The sequence below is a fragment of the Syngnathus acus genome, chromosome 8, assembly GCF_901709675.1.
Source record: "Syngnathus acus chromosome 8, fSynAcu1.2, whole genome shotgun sequence".
Taxonomy (NCBI): Eukaryota; Metazoa; Chordata; class Actinopteri; order Syngnathiformes; family Syngnathidae; genus Syngnathus; species Syngnathus acus.
Genome location: NC_051093.1, coordinates 2,327,958 through 2,350,062, shown reverse-complemented (window position 1 = coordinate 2,350,062; position 22,105 = coordinate 2,327,958). Strand labels below are relative to the sequence as shown.

At 48.0% G+C, this 22,105-nt stretch overlaps 2 protein-coding genes across 2 annotated transcripts; one reads left to right on the top strand and one right to left on the bottom strand.

Moving 5' to 3' along the window:
- Nucleotides 1-322: 322 nt before the first annotated feature.
- LOC119125732 (venom nerve growth factor) lies at nucleotides 323-6,923 on the top strand. The gene is made up of 2 exons (XM_037256534.1): nucleotides 323-823; nucleotides 4,877-6,923. The coding sequence occupies exon 2, from the start codon at nucleotides 4,896-4,898 to the stop codon at nucleotides 6,078-6,080; it is 1,185 nt and encodes a 394-aa protein (XP_037112429.1). The 5' UTR covers nucleotides 323-823; nucleotides 4,877-4,895; the 3' UTR covers nucleotides 6,081-6,923.
- Nucleotides 6,924-6,979: 56 nt separating this feature from the next.
- On the bottom strand, nucleotides 6,980-21,552 carry ppfia3 (PTPRF interacting protein alpha 3). The gene is made up of 31 exons (XM_037256525.1): nucleotides 21,374-21,552; nucleotides 20,066-20,538; nucleotides 19,373-19,474; nucleotides 19,004-19,243; nucleotides 18,878-18,931; nucleotides 18,652-18,780; nucleotides 18,479-18,571; nucleotides 18,300-18,352; nucleotides 18,139-18,232; nucleotides 17,936-18,070; nucleotides 17,469-17,552; nucleotides 17,159-17,290; nucleotides 16,788-16,850; nucleotides 16,621-16,700; nucleotides 14,985-15,147; nucleotides 14,680-14,873; nucleotides 14,365-14,605; nucleotides 14,153-14,286; nucleotides 13,922-14,076; nucleotides 13,553-13,652; nucleotides 13,396-13,477; nucleotides 13,118-13,318; nucleotides 12,703-12,768; nucleotides 12,177-12,203; nucleotides 11,843-12,018; nucleotides 11,568-11,665; nucleotides 10,334-10,509; nucleotides 10,087-10,155; nucleotides 9,762-9,924; nucleotides 9,150-9,215; nucleotides 6,980-8,581 (listed from the first exon to the last, which is right to left on the bottom strand). Exons 2-30 carry the CDS (start codon nucleotides 20,399-20,401, stop codon nucleotides 9,163-9,165), a joined length of 3,693 nt encoding a protein of 1,230 aa, XP_037112420.1. The 5' UTR covers nucleotides 20,402-20,538; nucleotides 21,374-21,552; the 3' UTR covers nucleotides 6,980-8,581; nucleotides 9,150-9,162.
- Nucleotides 21,553-22,105: the final 553 nt, after the last annotated feature.

The following is a 22,105-nucleotide window of genomic DNA, read 5'->3' as shown; positions in this document are numbered from 1 at the left end:
TAACGTCTTGAAAAGAACGACTACTTAATAAACAGCACCAAACCAAGCAGTCGGTACATATGTGACGTCAAGTTAGCGAAGCTGCTCAGTTCACGATAGAAAAGAGTAAAATAAAAGACGTCAGATTATTATATAGTGGATTATATTGTGTTGTTTTACGTTAAACTGTTCGACTCAAACATCAGGATTGACGTAAAATACAATTGAACGGATTAACCTTAAACCCTAGTCGTGAATGTACTTTTAAGTTGAAAGCGGTAGCCGGATGTTGGGTGTTCGGCAAGCGCTAACTTGCTGAAACACGACTTGACTTTTTGCGCGTCGCTTGCAGCCAGGCGGAGTTGCGGAGCTTCTTCCAACATTTTGGCGAACTTGTTCAGCTCGCCACCGCGCATACTTTGAAGCGAGGAATGTTTTCATCTTTGGCCTTCTTTGGAGAGGCATCGAGGCGCCGGAAATCTGTCACGCCGCGTTGGCTTCGCCTGCTTTTCAGGGCTAATTGAGCACTTTGTCTCTGACACTTTGTCAGGGTGCGCTCCCCAGGACGACAGGCGGACTTTTTTTTTTTTTTTTTTTAATAACTTTTTTTTTTCCCCTACACCACATTGGATTGTTTTTTTCTTCATGACTCATTTTTGTTGTGGGGATTCTCATCATATGTCATGGGCTTTCTAAAAGAACACAGACATGTGCGCGCGTGTTTAGCGAATGTCTTTTGACTTTTTTTCCCCCTGAAATTAGTTGAGCGCCTGACCGAGGACAGGACTTGGGAATCAATGCGGTGTCAGCTGGAAGGACGCGGGGTCCGGATCTCACCTCAACGGTATGGATGGTTCAACTTCTAAGCTTTTTTTATGAGAGATTAAAAATTAATGCGCGTGCTCTGCAAAGAAAATAAACGTTCGACATCATGTCATCAAAGTCTTATTTGAACGACTACCTTGGCAAGCATAGAAAATGTAAATTAGAGGGTAAAATATGTTAATATATAGCTGCTTTAGGGAACTTTTATTTAATTATTGCTAAAGTTTCAATGCCAAGAGCAAGTTTATTGTGCAACTTTGAGCACAGATCAAAAGCATTTGTGGTAAAAAAAAGAAAAAAAAGTAAAAGCCCCAATACTGTATGTGGCAAAGTGCGAGAAATGACATGTCATTACACTTTTATTGTGTTATTTCTAGTACGCTCTGTTTCCGGCTGTGTGCTTGGGTGAATTTTGGGTTGTTTTTATTTGTAGGAGAAGGTGGTGACATTTTGGGTTCAACACTCAAATTCCTGGCATGTTTTTTGGTGTTGCCGCACGCAAATGTGTATTCAAGCACTTAATTACATGGCAGATGATTTTTTTCTGGTGAGGTGTCACGTGTTTGGACCTTTTTATTAGACTTTATTGTATTGCTTAATTACGGTTGGTGAGTGTGCTGATGATGCTGTGACGTCATCGCCTGTCATCTGGCGTTGCAAAGGTGGGATTTTTTTTCGCTTGAATGGCCAAATCGGCTTAAAAATGGCAACTTCGGATAAAAATGGCTGACTTCCTATTCATTTTCAAGCATTGGTTATTTGAAACCTTTTCTTGTGTCTTATTTTATTGAACATGTCAATGCACTCAATTTCACATTGATAACTGTCAGGAGTACATTTTTAGAATTTGCTTGAACTGCCCTAAGTACGGCCGAAAAAGTTCAAGTTCCAGTTTTTGAGAGATTTCCATGCGTCCTGTCATGATAGCCATTGGAAAGTCCGACTCTAACGTCGTACAAAACGTTTGTATGACGTCAAACGATTCTCTTCTTCTTTGGTGACACAAGTTACGTCAAGTGAAGTCGGAAATGTGCGAGTTTGAGCCAGATTGTCAGGAGTAATCCGCCTCTAAAGTCACTTGAAACTTTTTGGTGCCAATTACTGCAAAAGGAGCTGCTGTGAAGAGCTGAAAGCGGAACTCTGCCTGACATCCGACAGTGAATGAGAGAATGATGTTTTGCTTTTTCGTTGGCTTTTTGTGGTTTAGCGTGCATTGCCAGCCGCGTCGTCGCTTGTTGGCAAAGTTAGGTTTTGACTGGTTTTTGTTCTTTACTTTGTCTACTTTTTTTCACAACTTGTATTTCAGTTCATGAAATACATGACTCAACTTTGTATTATGGCGTAATTTAAAATGTGTCATAGGTTTCCTATAGAGTTTTTGCCACTATATTTCATAAATGTCACGCACGCTTGAACAGGCAACATAAAGCGCAGATGTGTTTCATTCAGCTAATTTGACATCAACGCAGGCCTTAAAACCTGGCCACCGGCAGTGACGGCCCACGCTTTAAATTTTCCTGCCGGATCTCTTCTACGACTAAGAGAGCACAAATTCCTCAAATTAACGCCGATCGACGTAATTCATGATACTGAGTGAAAACTGTTTCACGATTCAAAATGCTGCTGTGTGTGGCCTCAATTATTACGCATGGCAGAAAACGCCAGTGGATATTTCCATTACTTGCATGTTTTCCCTGTGCCTGCTACTTTTTTTTTTTTTAAGATGAAAGTGTGCGGATTACTGTTGGACAATGGAGCTCAACAGCCATCATTTTGGATTAGCAAGCTAACAGGCTAATAGCACACGATGAGTTGCCAGGTGTGGACCTGCTTCGGGCCTTCCTGCGTTGGGAGGTGGGGACCTTTTCCTGTCACGTTCAGAGCGCAAAATTGCAAGCCTTTGAAGGCCGCATTGACGTTTCCGCCGGCTACTTTTTACTGGGTGCCAGTGGTTCCGCAGTAAAAAGTGACCGGGCTTCTGTGGGGATGTTTTTGTTTCAACCGAGTCCTTCACTCAAGGATGATGTTTTTTACATGACTTGTGGGCTGGGGGCGTTTGCTGCTTCGCCCCTTGTTTGTTTCCCCTCCATTTGTTAGCATTAGCACACACACACGGTGGAGGGTCTTTGTTGAGGCGTGCACCAGCCAAGCGTGTGACGGGAGCAAATGGAGCGCACTGATCATCAAGTGTTGAGCAAGAGACACAAAAACACTTAATGTGACACACACGCACACTAGTACACACTGTGTCAGAGGTATAATTGCCCCGTGTGTGTGAGGGGCGTGTTAACTGCCGGGATTTGCCTTTGACGATGGCGTCATTGCACTGAACGCACCTGATGACAACACGTTACAACAGTTAGTGATGGAAAATTGCCAAAAACGAAATGTTATCGATTTGGTGTTGTATTTTTTGGAATGTACAATTAATTCCAAACAAAAGGGAGGCGATCCGCTTACCTGATGACAAGATGGCAAACGCTCACGTCTGCGCCTGCGGTTGAAGCCGTTTGTATGCAGCCGGTCGAACCGGAGAGGGATGATTTTTCCAAAAGATCCTTTGGAGAAGAGCACTGTCAGGTTACTTTGAACATCTATGACAACAAGTGTTTATTATCATTGCAAACTTTACCTACCGGAGTCGGGGGGAAGCAGCTTCAGCAGGGAGGCTTCCCTCTCCCCCCAACCACTTCATCCCGGTGAATCAAGAGCCCAGCCGAGAGACATAGTCCCTGCCCGTTCCGCTCCGGCAGGGAGGCATCCAGGCTACCCTAACTAGATTTCCGTACACTGCATGCTAACAATGATGTCAGATGAAGAAGGAACAAAACGCTGATAGTCATCAGCAAAGACGGAGCTTTCCTGGCGTGCCCACGCCTGGCCTCAACACGGGAAGTTGATGCAGCTTTTCATCAGCAGGGCGGGGTTGACGCATGACTTTAGAAGGCCTGTCAACACGCCGACTTTTGTTCTGTCACACGCGTTTGCCGACTGACAAAACATTTGTGAGCTTCTCCTCAAGATACACGTCTTGACCTTAATGTGACCTAAATGGAGCCTCGTCAACGCTGCATCACTGGCATTCCAGTCATTCCGCCTTTTTTTTTTTTTTTTTACTTTTTCCATAAGCTGGCCTCCCCTCGCTCGCAAGCAGCGGTGGCATCCTCGTCGTGCTTTCTCGCTGAGTCACACACGCACGCTCACGCTGTCATCTTGACTCATGACTTATCTTTGTGATGTCACGTGTCAAAGGTACTTGAAGGGAGGGAGTGTCTTATTTGACTTGTCCTGCTCATCACTGGACTAATAATCGTGTCCAGGTTGTATCAGCAACCCGTTTGGAATGTTGTAAAAGTGAGCTGGAGTTGGCGAGATCGACACTTGGCCAGAAAGCAGCGGCACTCAAACCACATCAGCTTTGTAGATGCCACCTCTGCTTTTCAGGTGGTGCAGATTGAACTACGGATTTATGGTGACACTAAATTTGATGACAATAATTACATTTGTTTAGTGTTTGAACAAGCATTCTCAGCTCTAATCTATACATCTTACTTTTTAGTACAAGTAAATAAAATAGGAACAATGTTCTGTGCTTAAAAAGTGATCTTAAGTGTCAATTTGACTTTTAAAAGGTTTTATGAATGAGTGACGTTCAAAGCTTTAGAATGGAGGTGCGTGTGTGCTTCCTTGGTGGCTTTCATGTGGAAAGTTTTGAACCTGCGCACATTCCAAACTGGCTCGCCTTTCAAGGTCAACCCCTCTGAGTGTGTGTGTGTGTCTATGTGAGAACGTACGTGTCATAGTGAGTGTTTGCGTTTGTGTGCACAAGCGTGTGTAGGATGACTATGTGAAGGAAGCGGAGGACGACCAGGCGGGACTATTATGTGGATTCTTTTTTCCACAGGTTGTGCCAAGATTGGAAGACTTCTGCTTGCTTGAGCTCATAAAGTTGCGTGCCCCCCGTAAAATCTGCCTGGTTTACGTCTTAATTGAGCCACTTAGCGTAATGGCATCAAGCACATTCCTCAAGTAACTCTCTCTCTCTCGCTCTCTCTCTTGCCCGCCCGCCCAGCTGATACGTCCTGGGAGTGATGCACTGGCTTCCCCTGGTTGCCATGGTGATCGCCTCGGCCCTGCCCTTCCCTCACAAGCCCATGTCCAGGATCGCCTCCGCCGCTAGCGTGGACGACGAGCGGCGTCGCCTCACCGTGGACTACAACTCCCAGGGAAATGCCTCGCAAACGGACTACAACGCCGACGCCCTGGGGAACCGCACCCAGACCTCGGCGGAAAGGAGTGCCGTTCATAGGGGAGAGAACCGCAGTCGACCAGACCACACCAGGCTGGAAGGCGGTTTCCTGGACTCCGCAAATGGACCCACGCAAGTCTCTGAGGTGGAAACTCAGATCATCCAAAGTCCTGCATCCGCCGGGCCAAGGACTCCAAGAGGATCCGCGACGACCGTTACCGCGGAGCAGCTCAGGAACGTGTCGAGGAGGGGGGCCACACCAAGGGGTGCGGCACCCACGCCTGCGAGCGGCGCAGTCAACGCCACCCGGGAGGTGGGGTTGGGCATCCTGGAGGGCCTCCTAGAAGGGGACGAGATGTTTCTCGACGCCCACCCGCGGGTCCTGTTCTCTTCGTCGCCGTCGCCCCCTGAGCACCCGCCCCTCCTGCTCATGCTGGAGGGCGGGCTCATGGGGGAGGACGCGGTGGAACTAGACGACGCCTACGCGGAGGGTCACGGCGATCGGGGCCTCGGGTGGAGCAACACGTCAGGATTTGCGTCCGATGTGGGCCGCCCCCTCAAGAGGGACAAGCGCTCGCATTTGATGGACCGCCGGCGGGGCGAGAAGTCAGTTTGTGAGGCCGAGAGCGTCTGGGTGACAGACAAGAAGACGGCCGTGGACTCGCGGGGCCAGGAGGTCACCGTCTTGCAGGACATTCAGACCCAGACGGGACCGCTCAAGCAGTACTTTTACGAGACTCGCTGCCGCCAGGCCGAGCTACAGAAGAGCCAAGGGCCGGCCGGCAGGGGGGCGCCGCAGTCGCAGCCCACCGGGGTGGCGGGCGCCGGCTGCCTTGGCGTAGATAAGAAGCAGTGGGTGAGTGAGTGCAAGGCCAAAAAGTCGTACGTGCGCGCCCTCACCAAGGACGCCAACAACCGGATGGGGTGGAGGTGGATCCGCATCGATTCGTCCTGCGTTTGCGTGCTGCTCTCCAGAGCCAATCAGGTCCTGGCTCGAGAGGCGCTGGCCCGACGGGGGCTGGGATAACCGTACCACACAACTCAAAGACCTCACAACCGAAACATAGTATAGAAAGACAATTTTCTACGATTCATCTTTCATATCCTAAGTTATTAGTACGTAAGCATGTGTATGACTTTGATATTAATATATTCCTTCACCAGTCTAAGCGTACGTACAGTGCTTAACAAACGCGCAATTAGAATAGCCGTCATTTGTCAGTCAGAAATGTAAGCATATTTTTCACGTTCCAGAATAGAAGGATATTGCAATCTTTTGGAAAATTTAGCAGAAAAAGGGTCAAAATGTTGTCATCATTTTGCGCAGAATAAGCAAGAGCAAAAAATATTTCTGTTGAATTCAATCTCTTTAAAGTCATTGTTGGAATTTAACAGACTAAACCTAAATTAGGGTAAAACTGAACTTTTTATAAAACTGAAACCTTTTTTTTTTTTTACACATATACTATAAATGTTTTTCTACTAGGATGAGATGATGTAAGATGGCCAGGAGCAAGGTTGCAATTCTAAAAGCTATATTAGAAGAAAAAAAAAAGTCAAACTTCTATGACAATCAAGTCATGTTACATCGCTTTTTGTCCAGGAGTTGAAGAGATAAATGATTTCACATGATCAAGAAATAAAATGCACTTGATTTCAGGCAGCTCGGCTTGAACCTCCATTTGTTTGCATCCATTTGTTAAGCACTGTACATATGTCTGCCGTGTGTTTGTATGTAAGGATGGAGCTTATAGAGGGGCGGCAGTATGCTGGCTTTTCCACGGAGGAAGCAGCGCTCCCTACCGAGGCTTTGTATGAATGTTGTACCAGATCTTTTCAATAAACGGTCGCACTTCATCAACGTCATCAATGTAGGGGGCTGCTATTTTTTTTTTCATACTTAATAACGCAAAAACCGAGAGCCACTTTTGTATGATGAGCAGATCCACAGGGATTGCTTTATTTTTGTTTTTACATCACCATTTTCATCATATTTTTTTCATTTTCCATATAGGATAACTTGAGTTTTGTATTACGATCACTTTTTAATCATGGAAATCTGCAATCACTGCACGACCTGTCGTCAGAATGGACACGTTAACGGCAGCGCTAGCGAGCGGAACGGCCGCCTTCCGATGGGAAGTGCGACCGTTCGGCCTAGCGCCAAAATGAATGAGTGTTCATGAGAGTGGGAACAAGGACATACATGTACTTACATTTATCCAATACATACCTCAAAGAAAAATAGTCATCGTAAAAAATAAAAAATACAACTGAAAAAAATTACACACATTTTACAAATTGACCCCCCCCCACCCCCCCCCCCCCCCCCCCCACCCATTGTAGATGTATCATACATATATGTTGTTATTTTTTAAATCTTTTGTTTGTTATTTTGAACCACAACTTGTCTTCGCTATTGAGGGCAAAAACCAAAATATCTCATCGTCTTGGTTTTTTTTCCCCTTGTCGTTTTTTCTGTTTTAAGACATGCATCGTAAACACGGAGGCTAAAGGTTTTGTATCCTGGGCTTCCTACTCACCCCTTTACTCACCCCCTTCCAGAGAGTTCCCTTATGGCTTGTCTGAGTGTGTGTAAAATGAGCGGCTTGAGTCTGTCCCTTTCTTTTTGTCCGTCCATTTTCTTTTAATCTGTTTTGTCTCTGTGGCCCCTCCCGTCATTCATCTTTCACCAAAAGATTCCAACGAAGGAGTGCGCTTTCAACAACTTGCCCAAAATCCCAAACACATTTCATTGAATAGCCCATAAATTTGCACACTTCTAATTGTCCAAAATGTCTCAATTACAAGAACAATTAAGACCAGTTTATGGGTTAATTGACCGATTGTCCACATAGTGTCTGTTCAAATTCGTCCCACAGCTAAAGAGTCCCTCTTTGACCCAAATTCTGAAAAACCCAGTCTGACAAGGCCATGCCCTGCAAAAGCTGGCGACTGTATTGCACTACGCTAGGTTTTGTGTTAAAGGCACAGGTTGATCAATTCCGGCTCTACCATTGGGCTCTCTGCATGAAATTGTCAGGAAACAGTCGAACCCGATGCCTGTGTGACTGGCCCCCCTCACTCACTCGGAGCCTTTCAACTCTATTATTATGGGATGCCTTCAAAGGAAGTCGGATCGGCTTTCAAGGTGCTCGAGACAAAAGGACGCAGAAGAGCGGCGTGGCTGTGATGTGGTCTGCCGCTCAATGCTGGACATGTTTTACTACCCACATCAATTGGGGATGCTCAGAGCCCCCCCCCCCCGGCAACAAAGGCATCGCAAGTCGCTTTGTGTAACAAATATTCAAACAAAGAGCGGCCACAGAGAGATAATTTGGACTTCCTGTGCTGAGAAAAACATTGTGGAAATCATCGGGTCACCTCCGTCCCGTTCAAGTTATTGCAGAATGCTCGGAGCACAACTGGCCTGAAGTTGAGTGGTTTGTGTGGGAGTCCTTCTTCTTCTTTGTCTTCCTTAGAGTCATTCTTCAGTGAGTCAGAGGTTCCCAGTGTGATCGACGCCTCCTGAGGACACAAACAGCATGAGTTGTTTGGTCAAGATTTGGCTGTACTGGGTTGATGTTTTTTGGATTATTCGCACTTCATTGCCCCCTCTTTTTTGGTATACAAATTTGGTCGTCATCCAATTAAATCTCTAAGACAAGACCTTTGAAGGCTATCTGGAAAAAGAGCCAAATTGAACCTAAAATGTTCACTTTTAAGCACAATCGCAGACTTCCTGTGTCTTTCCAGGCATGTCTTCTTGATGCTTTTTTATGGTTCTACTCATAATAGACATGCCCACCAAATTCCACATTGCTTAGTCAAACTGGCTTTGAAGGCTGAATTTTAAAAAGGTTCCAGTAGGGGAACTTTATGTTTGAAGAACCCTTAGAAGTGGTCCCAAAATTATGAAAGTAAAATGTCTGACTTTCTGTGTGTTTTCAGGCATGGGTTCTTCAGAATTTTTTATAGGTCTGCAACTAGTAGTGGGCAAAACTTGAAACCACAACAACAACACAAACACATGTGCAAACCATCTCTCGTCTCGCCACGCTAACGAACTGTGCTTTAACGAGTGTACGGGCCTCACCTAAGTCGTCCCCTCAACACGAGTACGTCCTCACGGAGGCAGATTCACCCCGGGCACTGGAGCTGGCTGTGGACAACACACACATTACATTTAAACACCACTGATCCATCCACAGGCATTCCCATTAAGACATGGAATGACAGATAAAAAGTCCCCCTGTATATTTTATAGACTGCCATCTCCTTGTCATCATCGCTTCCTCTAAGAAAGGCAACGGGAATTCCACAGCTGAGATAATGGCACACTAGTATAGAAAGCACTGACACGTAGGGTGTCCTTAAAAAAAGACAATTGTGCCCAAAAAAGTGACATGAAATCTGCTCTTTCAGGGGAATTGCACACTAAATGACATTATTTTCATCAGTGTGCAAAACCAGCCACTTCACATTGGATGCCTAAACAGATTTTTAGCTCGTGGACTTTGTCGTCGTTGAAAGGAAATTATGCTAATCCAAATAATTCCTAATCACAGTTTGCAGGGAGCTCCCAGAGGGCCCCCGAGGCTTGATTCCTGTCATTCCGTGCTGGTGAGTGACATCCCACACGGCGGCGGTTCAAAGCTCTGCAAATTGGGGGCGGGATCCGCGAGACGGGCGGGTGACGGCCGCTCACCGTCGCTCTGGACCTTCCTGAGGGTGACGGAGGGCGTGGCGATGGCGGAGGCACGGAAATTAGCAGGCAGGGTCTCGGCCGAGTCCGAGGTGACGCCCCGCAGGTCCTTCTCGCGGAACATTTTGCGCCACGATGGAGAGCGCGTGAACGTCTTGGTGCCGTCCTTCAAACAAAATACACGCTCAGTGTGTGTGTGTGTGCGTGTGTCCTTGTGTGGTTATTGTGTGTTTGAGAGTTATGCATGTCTGTTTATTTGTTTCTTTGAGGCTACTGTGTGCATGTCTTTGGTTCTGTGTGTGTCGTCTTGTGTGTGTGTTTGACTGACTTCATCGGGCCGTCTCTCGGTTCCCATGGAGATGAGCGAGTTGTACTCTTGCTCCAAGAGTTGGCGGGCCTGCAGAACATTAGCAATGGCAGCAGCAAGATGAGTCAAAAGTGTTGTATGTTACAAAGACTCCATAACAAATAGCCTACATATGAATTCTAAATGAAAAACAAAATCAACACATCGTCCAAATATACAGTAAGCAAATTATAATGAATCAACCCTATTAACCAAGGCCTGCATCTACCTGTGTGTTCTGATTGGGTATCTGCAGCAGCAGCGCCAGGTCGGTGTAGTCGAAGGTGTCGTCGAGGGCCAGCAGGGCGCCGTGGACACCGCTCTCGCGAAGGTTGTCGGCGTATTCCTTCAGGCCCAACGTCTGCACCCAGCACATTACGCGCTCGTTTGACCAAACCATCACATCTGCAAAAAAGGGGGAAATTGCCAAAAAGGAAAGGTAAGGCTAAGCCGGGACTCTGTGTGAAATCCTGTTTCTGGATTTTGTATGAAAGGGGTAATAGTGAAATGAACTCAGCAAATAACCAGACATGTATCTTTTGTGTGTGTGTGTGTGTGTGTGTGTGTGTGTGTGTGTGTGTGTGTGTAGTGTGCGTGTGTGTGTGTGCTTTTTTTCCAATGCCCTGGTCTTACTTGCCAATCGATTTGATTGTAAAATGATAGTAATTAAAGGCAGTAAAAGCAGCGACAAACCAAAGACTTGCGATTATTCCCGAATGCCTGGAAGCCATTTTCGAAGCAGCGACGTTAATAAGTTGGTTGGAATTCGACGACGACGATATGCGCAATCCTCCGCGGGCAACGCATGCATACATTGACATCCTCTGACATAATTGAGGTCCTGCCTCGACGTGCGCGGAAATGATCAGATTCCACGGGAGAACTTGTGAAGGTGACTGGGGAGTCTTCTCTGAAGATCCTCTCAGTACGTTTGGGAAACAAAGATGCTACTTGTTATGCCCGTCTGGGGCGTTTCCAGTTATGTGTTAGCATTAAACTAGCATACAAAGTAGTTTGTTGTTTTAAATACACAACAAAATTTTTTGGGGGAGGATTTGTTCACTATGCTGCTTGTTAGTCAAGTTCGCTGCCCCCATAAAGCGCCCGTACCTTGAACTGAAGAAAAAAAAAAAAATCAACTGAATGGCTTTATGTGGAGTTACTCATACCTCAAGACACACCTGAACAAGAGCTTCCGACTAGCGCTTTTACTAACTGGAGCCATCTGGTAATCACAAATGTTTACTCGGAACAGGATGTTAAAAATAAGCTTGGCTAATGAGCCACACGCTGCTTCACCACAGACATGTAGCAGCTTGCTCCGCTGACTTTCCATCACACCGCGTGCGAAAGGGGGTCGCTAATTTGCTCCAACGAGACAATGACGCAGCATGAAGAAAAAAACGAGGTCTGCATAAAGGCTGACTGGGTGTAAGGCTTGGAGTTGGGGGAGATGGTCTTACCTTTGTTGTGGTGCACGCTGTCTTCCCGCCGCCTCTCCAGCTCCTTGCGGTCGTAGTTGAGGCGCTTGAGGCACATGATGCCGTAATGCAAACTCACCCTGCCGGAAAAGAGGGAAAAGTTGAGAGGTGTGTGTGGGGGGGTCAAAGGGCGGAATCTTGATACCATTTGGAGCTGCAATTAACTTCTATCGCCCGATTTTTATGGGAGAGCGATTCAACGGAAGCCCCCGCCACTCCAATTCCCCGTTCGATCAGTGGCGGTCTGCGGGTCTCACCTGTGGAAACTGTCCACCATCTTGAGCTGCCCTCTCAGCTCCTTCTTGGTGAGGTGGTCCAGCATACGGGCGTCCACCAGCGACTCCATAAAGTAGCTGCGGTACTGCGGCAGGCCCAGACTGGGCAGCCAGTCATTGCCCACCCACTCGTGATTCATGTCGCCATAAGCAAGGATCTAAACGGGGACAAAAAGACCATGAACCATTGTCTCGCAGGATCACACCTGGGCAAAGTTTGCCCAATGAGCATTTACAATGGAAGAAACCTGCATCTGTTCCAGTATGGATGAACGGTAAGTATGATATTCATGAACGAAAGTGAGTTTTTCCTCACCTGATCCCAGCTGAACTCCTTCAGCTCCTAAAAGGCCAGAAGGAGAAGAGAGGGGGCGAATAGAGAGAGAGCGAGGAGGTGGCGGTGAAGGAGGAGGAGGTGGCGAGGAGGAGGAACGGGTGAAAGCGAAGCAGAGGAGCAGCCGAGGGAAGAGGAGGACAAAGGGAGGAAGAGTGTGTTAGTGATCGGGCAATTAGCTGGAAGCGCTTCACAGTGAAACAGCAACCAGAGGGACAAGAAGAAGAAGCTCGACACTACGAGACACAACCACAGAAGAAGAAGAAAAGGAGGAGGAGGAAGGAGACTCATCAACATGGATCCAAAACAAATAATAAAAAAAATCAATCAACAAAAAATATTCCAAACTAATATGCTAGAAGTATAAACACTACATAAACAACTATTCAAACTAATAAACACAAACAATTCAATATAATAGTATTGTAGTAGTAATATTTAAAAAATCGATGTAAACAATACATGGTAGATATTTACTATGAACAAATAAAGGTTGACATGAACTAACCGGTGGCTTGATTGCTGCGTTCAAGGACTCCATCTCAGCATGGGTCATCCAGACGTTACTGGTCGACTGCGGTCCGAGGGGAGACAAAAGCGACGCGGTCAGATGACAACACAAAACGGTCGAGCCATCTGCTGACTGCATGCCATCACATGTTGCCTTCAGGGACAGTAAGACTAGAGTGGAAGACTTTGCTTCTTCCCTGACTCGAGGGAGCTTCGCAGTATTACGTGGCCTCAAGATTGAAAGTAGTTAGGTGGGGTACATTTAAAAGGATCACTCCAATTCTTCGGGACAAGAAGCTGGCAAGCCACGAAGGTACGTGCACACAGCTTCGAACTAACCTCCTAAATGTGGAAAAGGTATCCAATTACCCACAGAATGTAAGAATGTGTGCATAGCAGTTACGGAGGCTCACCGAGCGTGTGCTGGCGGGGGCCGAGGGGCTGGTGAGAGACACCATCTCCTGGATGGCGAGCCTCAGCTTGAGGCGGTGCAGCGGGTTGCTGATGCCGATCTCACGCTGGATCTCCGTGTCCGACAGGTTGGCCATGATGGCGCCACTCTTCACGTTGGCCCGGCAGGCTGCTACGTACCAGGCAGGCATGCCTACCCACAGCTGGAAAGAATCAATGTTGGCAGAAGGTTGAGGACAAAGAGGACTTAGGAAGATGGACTCAAATAAAAACGCGTTACCTCCAGCCATGACACCACGGTGGGACCGTCCCAGGATGCGAAGGGCAAACCTTGGCGACACGCTTCTTCTAAAAGCTCGTGCCTAAGCATATGTATATGAAATGTAAAGTATGAGAAATAGAACACTCTCTTTCTCTTGCTCACTTTGCTCACTCACTTTTTCTTGCTGCGCCGGTCTTTGTCCGCCGGTCCCAAAGTCCCGGTCTTGTTCATGCCCATGGGGTCTCCGGCAGCCAGGTCTTCAGAAGGCGTCGAGGCTAGCGGAGGCAAAGGACGTTCAAAGCGGCTTGTTGATGTCAGATTTTTTCATGAGTCACTGCTGTACGTTCTACTACATCCTGCTCTTCACACCTTTTGAATTTGTCTACACTGTTTTTGCCATTATTCACATGTCCTGAGTGTTGTTAGTCACCTATATGTTGAACAGAGGGTGTGTTTTACCGAAGTCAAATTCCTTGTTTGGCACGCTCAAACATGGCGAATAAAAACTCTTGAATCTTGAATCTTGAATCTTGAATCAAGTTACCGAGTGAGGCTGAGCCGTCTCTTCCAGGCTGTCCCATCCTGCCCTTTTCTTTCTTGCCAAAAAGTCGTCCAATGGAAGACTTGATGCTCTTCTTCTTGCTGGCCTTGTGCAGGGAGTCCTGGCTGCTGTTGGAGCTGCTGCCATCTGCTGACAGGCTGAAGGCAGTGTGACCAGGTCAGTAGACATTTAAACCCAAATGGAAAAGCGGAAACGGTCATCGCCGTGTCTCACCTGCGGAACTCACGAGGGTCATCCAGCAGGGCCCCCGGGTGGGTGAGGGTCATCCTGTCCAGGCGTAGGGCCCGCGGCGTGGGTGGCGGCGTGGAGTCGAGGAGTGCCAGAGTGCGCTCGTCGTCTTTGTTGTTCTGAAATGATAAACAGTACCACAATAGCAGCCCACTCAACATAATCAATGCAATTTAACGCTTAGACTAGCAGCTCACCTGTCTGTCGTTCTCGCGGGCCGGCGAGTGGGGAAGGCGTGGAGTAGAGTGCCCCGAACTGGGCGGCGATGGCGAGGCCAGGGTGGAAGAGGTGATGGAGGACGGGATGAAGCCTCGCCCGGCGCCGTCCCTGCCCAGTGAGGAGGGTGGGATAGGCGGACTGTCCAGGGCCACGCTGCTGACGCGGCTCTCGATCTCCTCGGCCCGCAGCTCCGTGTTCTCCTTCTCCTCCTGGATCAGTCTGCGGAACAAGTTTCATTAGCATTGCTTAGCAACCAGCCTGGAATCTGAAATCCAACAGGGCTTCCATCTTACTTGATCTCCTTATTGATGGCCTCTAGCTGTTCCTGCAACATGTTGGCCAGCGTCTGTACATCCGTCTGTCCGCTGGGTGACAGCAGCTCGGACCCGAAGCGATGGTCTCCGTCGTCCTCATCGTCTGAGCACACCACGTCCATGCCGTGGTCGTAGCCGGACCCCAGCAGTGCCCCCGTCTCCCAGTCTGTGTACTAAGAATGCACGCGTATACAAATACGGTACCATTACACCGGCATTCACTCATATTGTTGTTTTATAAATTTATGTGTAAATCAAAACCAGATTCCATTTTCCCACCCCACCTTGGTGGAGTCCTCCCTGGCGGAGCTCCATCGGGCTCGGAGGCATCGCCTGCCGACCAAGGATGTGTTTCCGAAGGTGTCCAGGTGAGTGGTGGAGCCCATGGGGAGGGAGCCACCCCCGTGGGAGTACCTCAGCTCCAGAGCGCTGCCAGGCAAAGATCGACTGAGAGCGACGGAAAGATGAGATCCAAGATAAGAGAGCGGATGAAAGGGTTCGTTATATTGGCCCACAGCCAGGAATGAAGTCATGCGATGTAAAGCCAACATATGTCAACAAAAGAATGTACCGTAATTCTCGGACTATAAGTCGCGGTTTTTTTCATAGTTTGGGTGGGGGGGCGACTTATAATAAGGAGCGACTTATTAAAAAAAAAGTGAAGCCGCGATAAACGAACCGCGATGTAGCAAGGGATTACTGTAATTTGAATTTCAAGTGACGTCAGCAGCGCGACGCTGCGTGGCGGTTGTTTACAAAAAGGACAAAGATTGATCACGGGATGACGAAGATGACGAAGGGCCTCACGTACTACCGGCATCATTAGCAGCTTTGTTTCTAAGTGACACGGAGGACGAAGAGTTTGAAGGATTTAAGGATTTGGAGTGACACAGAAGCTTTGAAAAACTATTATGGCTTTTACGCACGCCCGGTCCTACTCTACGGAGCTCTCTTTCACCTCCGTGGATTGAAGTCGAGGGCTGGCGCTCGGCCGGGTGGCTGTCCAGGGACGGTGGATGGGGCTCGGACATGGCTTTTACGCACGCCCGGTCCTACTCTACGGAGGTCTCTTTCACCTCCGTGGATAGAAGTCGGGGGCCGGCGCTCGGGCGGGTGGCTGTCCGGGGACGGTGGATTGGGCTCGGTCATGGCTTTTACGCACGCCCGGTCCTATTCTATGGATCTCTCTCCGTGGCTGGAAGTCCACGCCGCCACACGCCTGGAAGTTTGTTTTGTTAAATAAAGAGCCGTTTACCAAACCCACGTCTTTCCTTGTACTTTGTTAACGCTACAATCTAGTTATATACTAGATCTGTGGAATAACGACGAGGCTGACGTCAGGGCGCACGCGCGGCGTTGTTGACAAAGGACGAGGAATTTGATCGATGGATTTAATGATTTAGAGTGCACAGATGGTTTGATAATATTATTGCTTATATAATAGTTATTTGATATCTAATTTATGTATCGTTATATGGGCCTGTGGAATATTTTGAAGTGCAAGCGCCGTCAGCGGCGCGCACCCATTGTTGACAAAGGACGATCGATGGATTTAATGAATTGGAGTGACACAGATGGTTTTATAAACGTGTTATTTATGTAATAGTTTTTTTTACAACTCTGAATGTTACGTCAGGCCCGTTCTCAGCTCTTCGTTTGTGTTTATGTCATGTTAGCATACCTATCGTTTAGCCTGTTGTTGCTCGTTCATGTCTGTTCTTGGTGTTGGATTTTGTCGAATAAATTGCCCCCCAAAATGCGACTTGTACTCCGGAGCGACTTATATATGTTTTTTTTCACTTTTTTGGCCATTTTATGGCTGATGCGACTTGTACTCCGAGCGACTTTTAGTCCGAAAATTACGGTAAGTAGTATAGTATGACAAACTGGCAGGAAACATTTGGATATTTTTTTTCCCACCTGGAATAAGAGCCTCTGGGCCTGGCTCTCAGTTGATCGAGTTCAAGCTGAAGGCGTTCCAGCTCTGCAATAAGCTGGTCCTGATAGACAGAAGACACACAGTCGGGTAGTAAATAGAGTCAGCGTAAAAGTCTGAAGGCGAATTCTGAGGACAGACGAACCCTCACCTTGTTTGCCAGAAGATCATCCTGAATCTTCTTCATGTTGGACAGCTCCTCAGAAAGAGCGTTCTACGAGAAGAAGAGGAGAGCACAGATTTGATTGCCAAACATGGACAACACGCTGCATGTTATCGTCACAAAAACACAAATACATACAAAAAATTGAAATATTGGAGAGAGGAAGTAAAAACAACTGAGAAAATGCAGAAAGCAAAAAGGCGAAAGGCTAGCACAGTTTCACTTTGTCTGGGGTTCGACGGAGGCTGTTTATGTCATTATTTTGATGAGGCGGTATTGTTGCCCCGCCCAATTAAAATTGGTGAGGGAATCGAATCGATGAGCAGTATCTAGATGGAATCGATATCGTCAAGTTTGACCTTCTCCTCCAGCGCGGCCATCCTCTCTTTGAGGTGCAGCTGTAGCCTCTCGTTGGACTCGGACAGCAGCTTATCAACTGTGTCCGAGAGACGTTTGTTGTGCTCGTCGTTCATCCTCTCACGCTGCCTGGCCTTCAGGGCGCGGGAAAGGAAACGAAGAAAAAGGTGTGTAATACACGCGTTGGGAGCAAAAGCATTCACAACAAGCCTTGCGTTCCACATGAGATTGCCATCTTTGGCTTTAGAAAATTAGAGCACCTTTGTGTGGCAAAACGGTCAAGATGGCGGCCGTGAGCCAAGCGTGACTCACCCTCTGCAGCTCTTGGTTCTTCTCCTCCAGTTGCGCCTCCATCTGCCGTAGTCGCTCCTCAAAGTTGCCGTGGCGTTCCTCGGCCTGGAGAGGAGGAGGAGGAAGATGAGGAGGACGAGAAGGAACAGGAGAAGGAAGGAAGAGGTAGAAAAGGGAAGACATGAGCACGCTGCCATGCGGCGTCCATTTTGCCTGGACACGCATCAGGTTAATTGTTTGCGCTGAAGCTGTTTGGCAGCGTGGCTCGTTTCTTTCCGGCAGCCCTCTAAGAGACAAGAAAGGTTTACGGGAACCGCTGGAGCTTCTTTGATGATGTGTCCAATGGCATCACTCGTAAATAAACTGTTCATGCCGGGCCCCGTATTAACGCCTCTTTAAAAAAGAAATATGGCTTTCTTGTGTTTCTCTGACATCATCCCTGACGTTTAATTTGATGGCTGTATTTGTGATGTTGGTTGCTTTGGTACCTTGTTGAGGGCGGCCACCCTCTGTGCCAGCTGCGCTTCGATCTCGGGCAGTGTCTCGGCCCTCTGCAAGGTTTGCTGCAGCTTCTGCTTGGCGTCGTCCAGCCGCTCCTGAAGCTGACGGTTCTTCTCCTCGCTCTACACAGCATTAGCGAGTAGCATGAGCATGTAGAACTGGCGTGCAGCCTCGCTTTGTCTTTGCCTACCTGACGGTGGAGAGACTCTTTGCTGGCCAGCTCGTTCTCCAGCTTGTCTTTGATATCGTGGAGAGACGTCGCTTCCCGCTGGGCACTTAGGTACCTGCAGGCGGCAGGAGGATGTCAGCGAGGATAAAGACGACGAGGCGCTTTAAATACAGATAATGTACCTCCGCTCCAGTGTGGTGATTCGCTCCTCCATGTCTTCTCGCTGACACAGGGCCTGAGAGGTTCAAAAGACAAACAATGTCATGCCACATTACAGAAAGGTCAGCATTTCAAAAAGCGGTCCAGTATTTGTTGTTCGACCAAAGTGCATCTGGAAGGATTTGCCAAAGTGTGACGCGACCTCCTTAACGTCTCGTTGCAGTTTGTGATTGGCTTCCTCCGATCGCGTCAGTTCTCTCCTGGCAGACGTCAGCTGCTCCTCGATCTCGCCAACCTGCCAAAAATACACAAAGATTACATCACTACAGTATGATGGTACATTCGGTATTAGTTGGAGTATGGCGTGTGCGGCACCTGTCTGCACATGAGCGCCAGCCTCTCCTTGAGCTGCCCCAACTCGGATCGCTGTCTTTCGATCTCACTTTCGCGCTGCCGGTCCACCTCGCCGTCATCCAAGATGGACGACGGCCCGTTGGGAAGCCGCTGGCATCACAGGAAATAGTTCACATGTTCGTCACAAAGAGAGGTTTCAACTCAAAGTTTGGGTTTCAAGCTTTTTTTCCTGTGTTACTGAACGAACCTCTTTATCGAGTCCCTGCTGTCGTCGTTTGATTTGCTCGCGTAGAGAGACCACCTACAACAACAACACGTCATGAGCGCCTGCAAGAGTCCGGTTAGAGTACAGCAGGCACGAGGCGGGACCGACTTCCTGCGAGGACGACTGCAGCTCGTCCTCCAGCGTGGCCACCCGCTCCAGGGCCACGCGCAGCCTCTCGCGGACCTTCTCGTCCAGGGCCTTGTGGTGCTCGAACAGGGACTTGAGGGCCTTGAGCACCTCCACCTCGCTGGAGACCCCCGCAGGCGACTGCGCCTGACGCTTCACGACCGTCATCCTCAAGCTGCGCTCGTGACGTGACACCAAACACTCCAGGTGCTCCAGAAGCAACTAGCACAAGCACACAATGCCTCCGTTACACCAAATGAAGTCAAATGAAACTTTGTGAAAATGAGCCAAGTCACCCTATTGAATGACGTATTTAATGTGCACACCATATACAATAAGAGTTGTACAAACTCGTGTGTTGTTGCGCTCGGCTTTGAGCTCTGCGATCTCCTCTTCCCGTTCCAGAAGCTGCTCGCGACACAGGTTCAGCTCTTTGGTCAGCACCGCAAATTCCTACAAGGGGCCACAAGAGGGCAGTATTTACAAGTATATTATTTTAGTTTTTTCTTTTAATGCACTGGATTTAGCGATTCAGTAGAATTAGCAAAAACAGGTACCTTCCTTTTATTTATTTTTATCTGTGAGACTGTATCATAAAATAATCACACAAACCACAAAAATATTTATATTAAATAATAACACAAAGTGAGATGACTTCACATTTTGACATTTTGTTCTGTTAAAAACAAATGTCAAATAAAAATGTGATGTGATTATAAATTATAAAAATCACAATATGAAATATGAAACTATTTGTCAACAGGAAGCAACCTGTTGAGCATGAAATTCTTTTCATTGCACAATAATCCAGTATCTGTGTGTGTGTTCAGCATGAAAATGAAGTGCCCGGAGGTGACAGGAAAGGGGCCAGCACCCTGACTGACTGACAGCAGCCTACTTGAATTGTTGTCTAATTATGCAATTATGTGTAATTGCATTTGGTGTGACTGTCTGGTAACCATGGCGATGTGTCAACAAAGAAGAACAAGCGCGATATGCCACGCACACACACATCACTTGAATCGACCTGACGTTTGTTCCCACCTGCGGCAACGCGATGGACAGCTGCCTTTGTAGCGACTCCTTCTCATGTCCGAGCTCTCGTAGTCGCAGGTGGGCCGTTCCCAGGCTGTCCTGGGTCTCTCTCAGACTCTCCAACAGCCTCTCTCGCTCCGTCAGCATGTTGACCATCAACGACTCCAGGTTGCCCGTACTGCCCCCTTCATCCCCACCGCCACGGGGGTCCCGGCTGCTATAGCCGCCAATGCCACCTCCAATACCTCCACCGAGGCTGCTGCCGGATCCCGCCGGCGAGGACGAGCCACCACCACCCCCGCTGCGCCCGTCCTCCGAGATGGTGGGCATCACCTCGCACATCATCTTGAGGCCGGTCTAGAGTTTTCTTGAGGAGGGGGGGCGGAAGGGGAGAGGCGGTCCGGGAGGGTAAGGGGTAAGGTTGGGTGGGAGGAGGACCTCGTACCCCCAGTCCAGGTTCTTCAGCAGGACCACAGAGAAACCTGCAAGGACAGCAACACACGCATACACAATGTTCCCTATGCTGTTTTAGGTTGTAAAGAATTGCATTGAAAATTATGGAGAAAACAATTGTGCACAAGATGGCGCCAAAGTAGTACTTCTCTTGCTTTGACTTGAACACAACAACAAATAGGTGAGTTTGTCAAAAGTAGAGGAGAGGCTTCCAAAAAATGTTGCAAATGAGTGTATTCCTAACAGGTTCTATGCAGGGGTTCACTGAACACATACAGGAAGTCCACCGAGCAGAATTTTAATTAGAGCTCACCCGTGTTTAACGTGTTTTTTTTAAAACTCAAGCAAAAGTCCTCACTGAACGTGAAATCTCGCGATCAGTCTGCCGAGAGCGCGAAATGGAGGGAAGGGAGGATGTGATGGGGGGGGCTTGCGCTGTCATGATGGGGCTCGTGCGTGCGCGCGAAAAGATGTCTCGTACGGCGGCCTTCGTAAGCCCCTAAGAGAGGATATTTTGTAAGAAAATGCAGCTGTGAGAGTGTTCTTGTTGACAGGAAGTAAGGGGGGAGTGAAGGGGGGCGGCTCGTTGAACGGTCCCAGACGTGGCGTAAAAACGCTGGGAGGTGTCAATCATCCTGTCGCCAAGACGAGGCCTAATTAAGACATGGGTGACATTAAAAGATGGTGGGAAATGGTTGTTTGGGCTAAATATGCCGACGTCTGTTTCGCCCCTCGACCGCCCCTCCCTCCCATAAAAACAGCTGGTGGTGGAACGGCCGCCGCCGATGATGCTGATGATGGTGGTGAAATGATGGAGGATTTCCGGGGCCCGCTGGAGCCGCCGCGGTGGCTTTTCGTTCTTACCCGTGTCATGGTCCAACGAGGACGGGGAGAAAAGGAGGCCCTCCCGCCTCAGTCTCGGCAGGTGGCAGGCAGAGTAGCAGCCGGCGGCCCTCGGTTCCAGGCCGGTGGGGTTACTTAGCAGCCCGCACCACATCTACATCTCCTCCCTCCGAGATGGGAGCGACAGTACCCCGGGAGGTGTCAAGGTGGACGCTCTGCGAACAAGCAACATCCGGGGATTGTCACAATAAGACCTTTCGATACTTGGGATAAATAGACAAACTTCGGTTGTCCAATAATTTTGTTTTATGGCTACAAATCCGCGTTTTACATTCTGAAGTCATGCAGAAGGTATTGAACAATCACTAGCAATTGCATTTTAAGTTCTAAGTATTATTATCAAGTGCAGCACTTTGAAATTCAATTCTTTACTACTTTTGAGTTATCATGCAGCTATTTTCAACTTTATAAATTCTTAAATGATGAATAAATTACTTTTTAATGGCGTAACTTTATTTTAAACATATTTTACATATCAATGAAAAGAGCTTTAAGAATTAGAATGATTCTCTATCCTAAATTAGTCTACAACTAAAAGGGTTAACTCTTATTTTGAAGCCTGGGCTCAACATTTTCCGCTAGTCAGCCCGACGTCCCGTGCACCTGACCACTTCCTGTCACGTTCCTTCTCGCAGCTCCATCACCTAGAAGATGAAGTCAACAAGCTAATGCTTCTTTTCAACTTTTATTTTC

Excerpts from the sequence above, each read along its gene's own strand:
- ppfia3 (XM_037256525.1), bottom strand. The coding sequence starts at position 20,401 with ATGATGTGCGAGGTGATGCCCACCATCTCGGAGGACGGGCGCAGCGGG. Across the intron at positions 12,769-13,117 it reads CCCCCGCCAGCACACGCTCG|TCGACCAGTAACGTCTGGAT; the intron begins GTGAGCCTCCGT and ends CTCGGACCGCAG. Across the intron at positions 10,156-10,333 it reads TACCCAATCAGAACACACAG|GCCCGCCAACTCTTGGAGCA; the intron begins GTAGATGCAGGC and ends AATGTTCTGCAG.
- LOC119125732 (XM_037256534.1), top strand. The coding sequence starts at position 4,896 with ATGCACTGGCTTCCCCTGGTTGCCATGGTGATCGCCTCGGCCCTGCCC.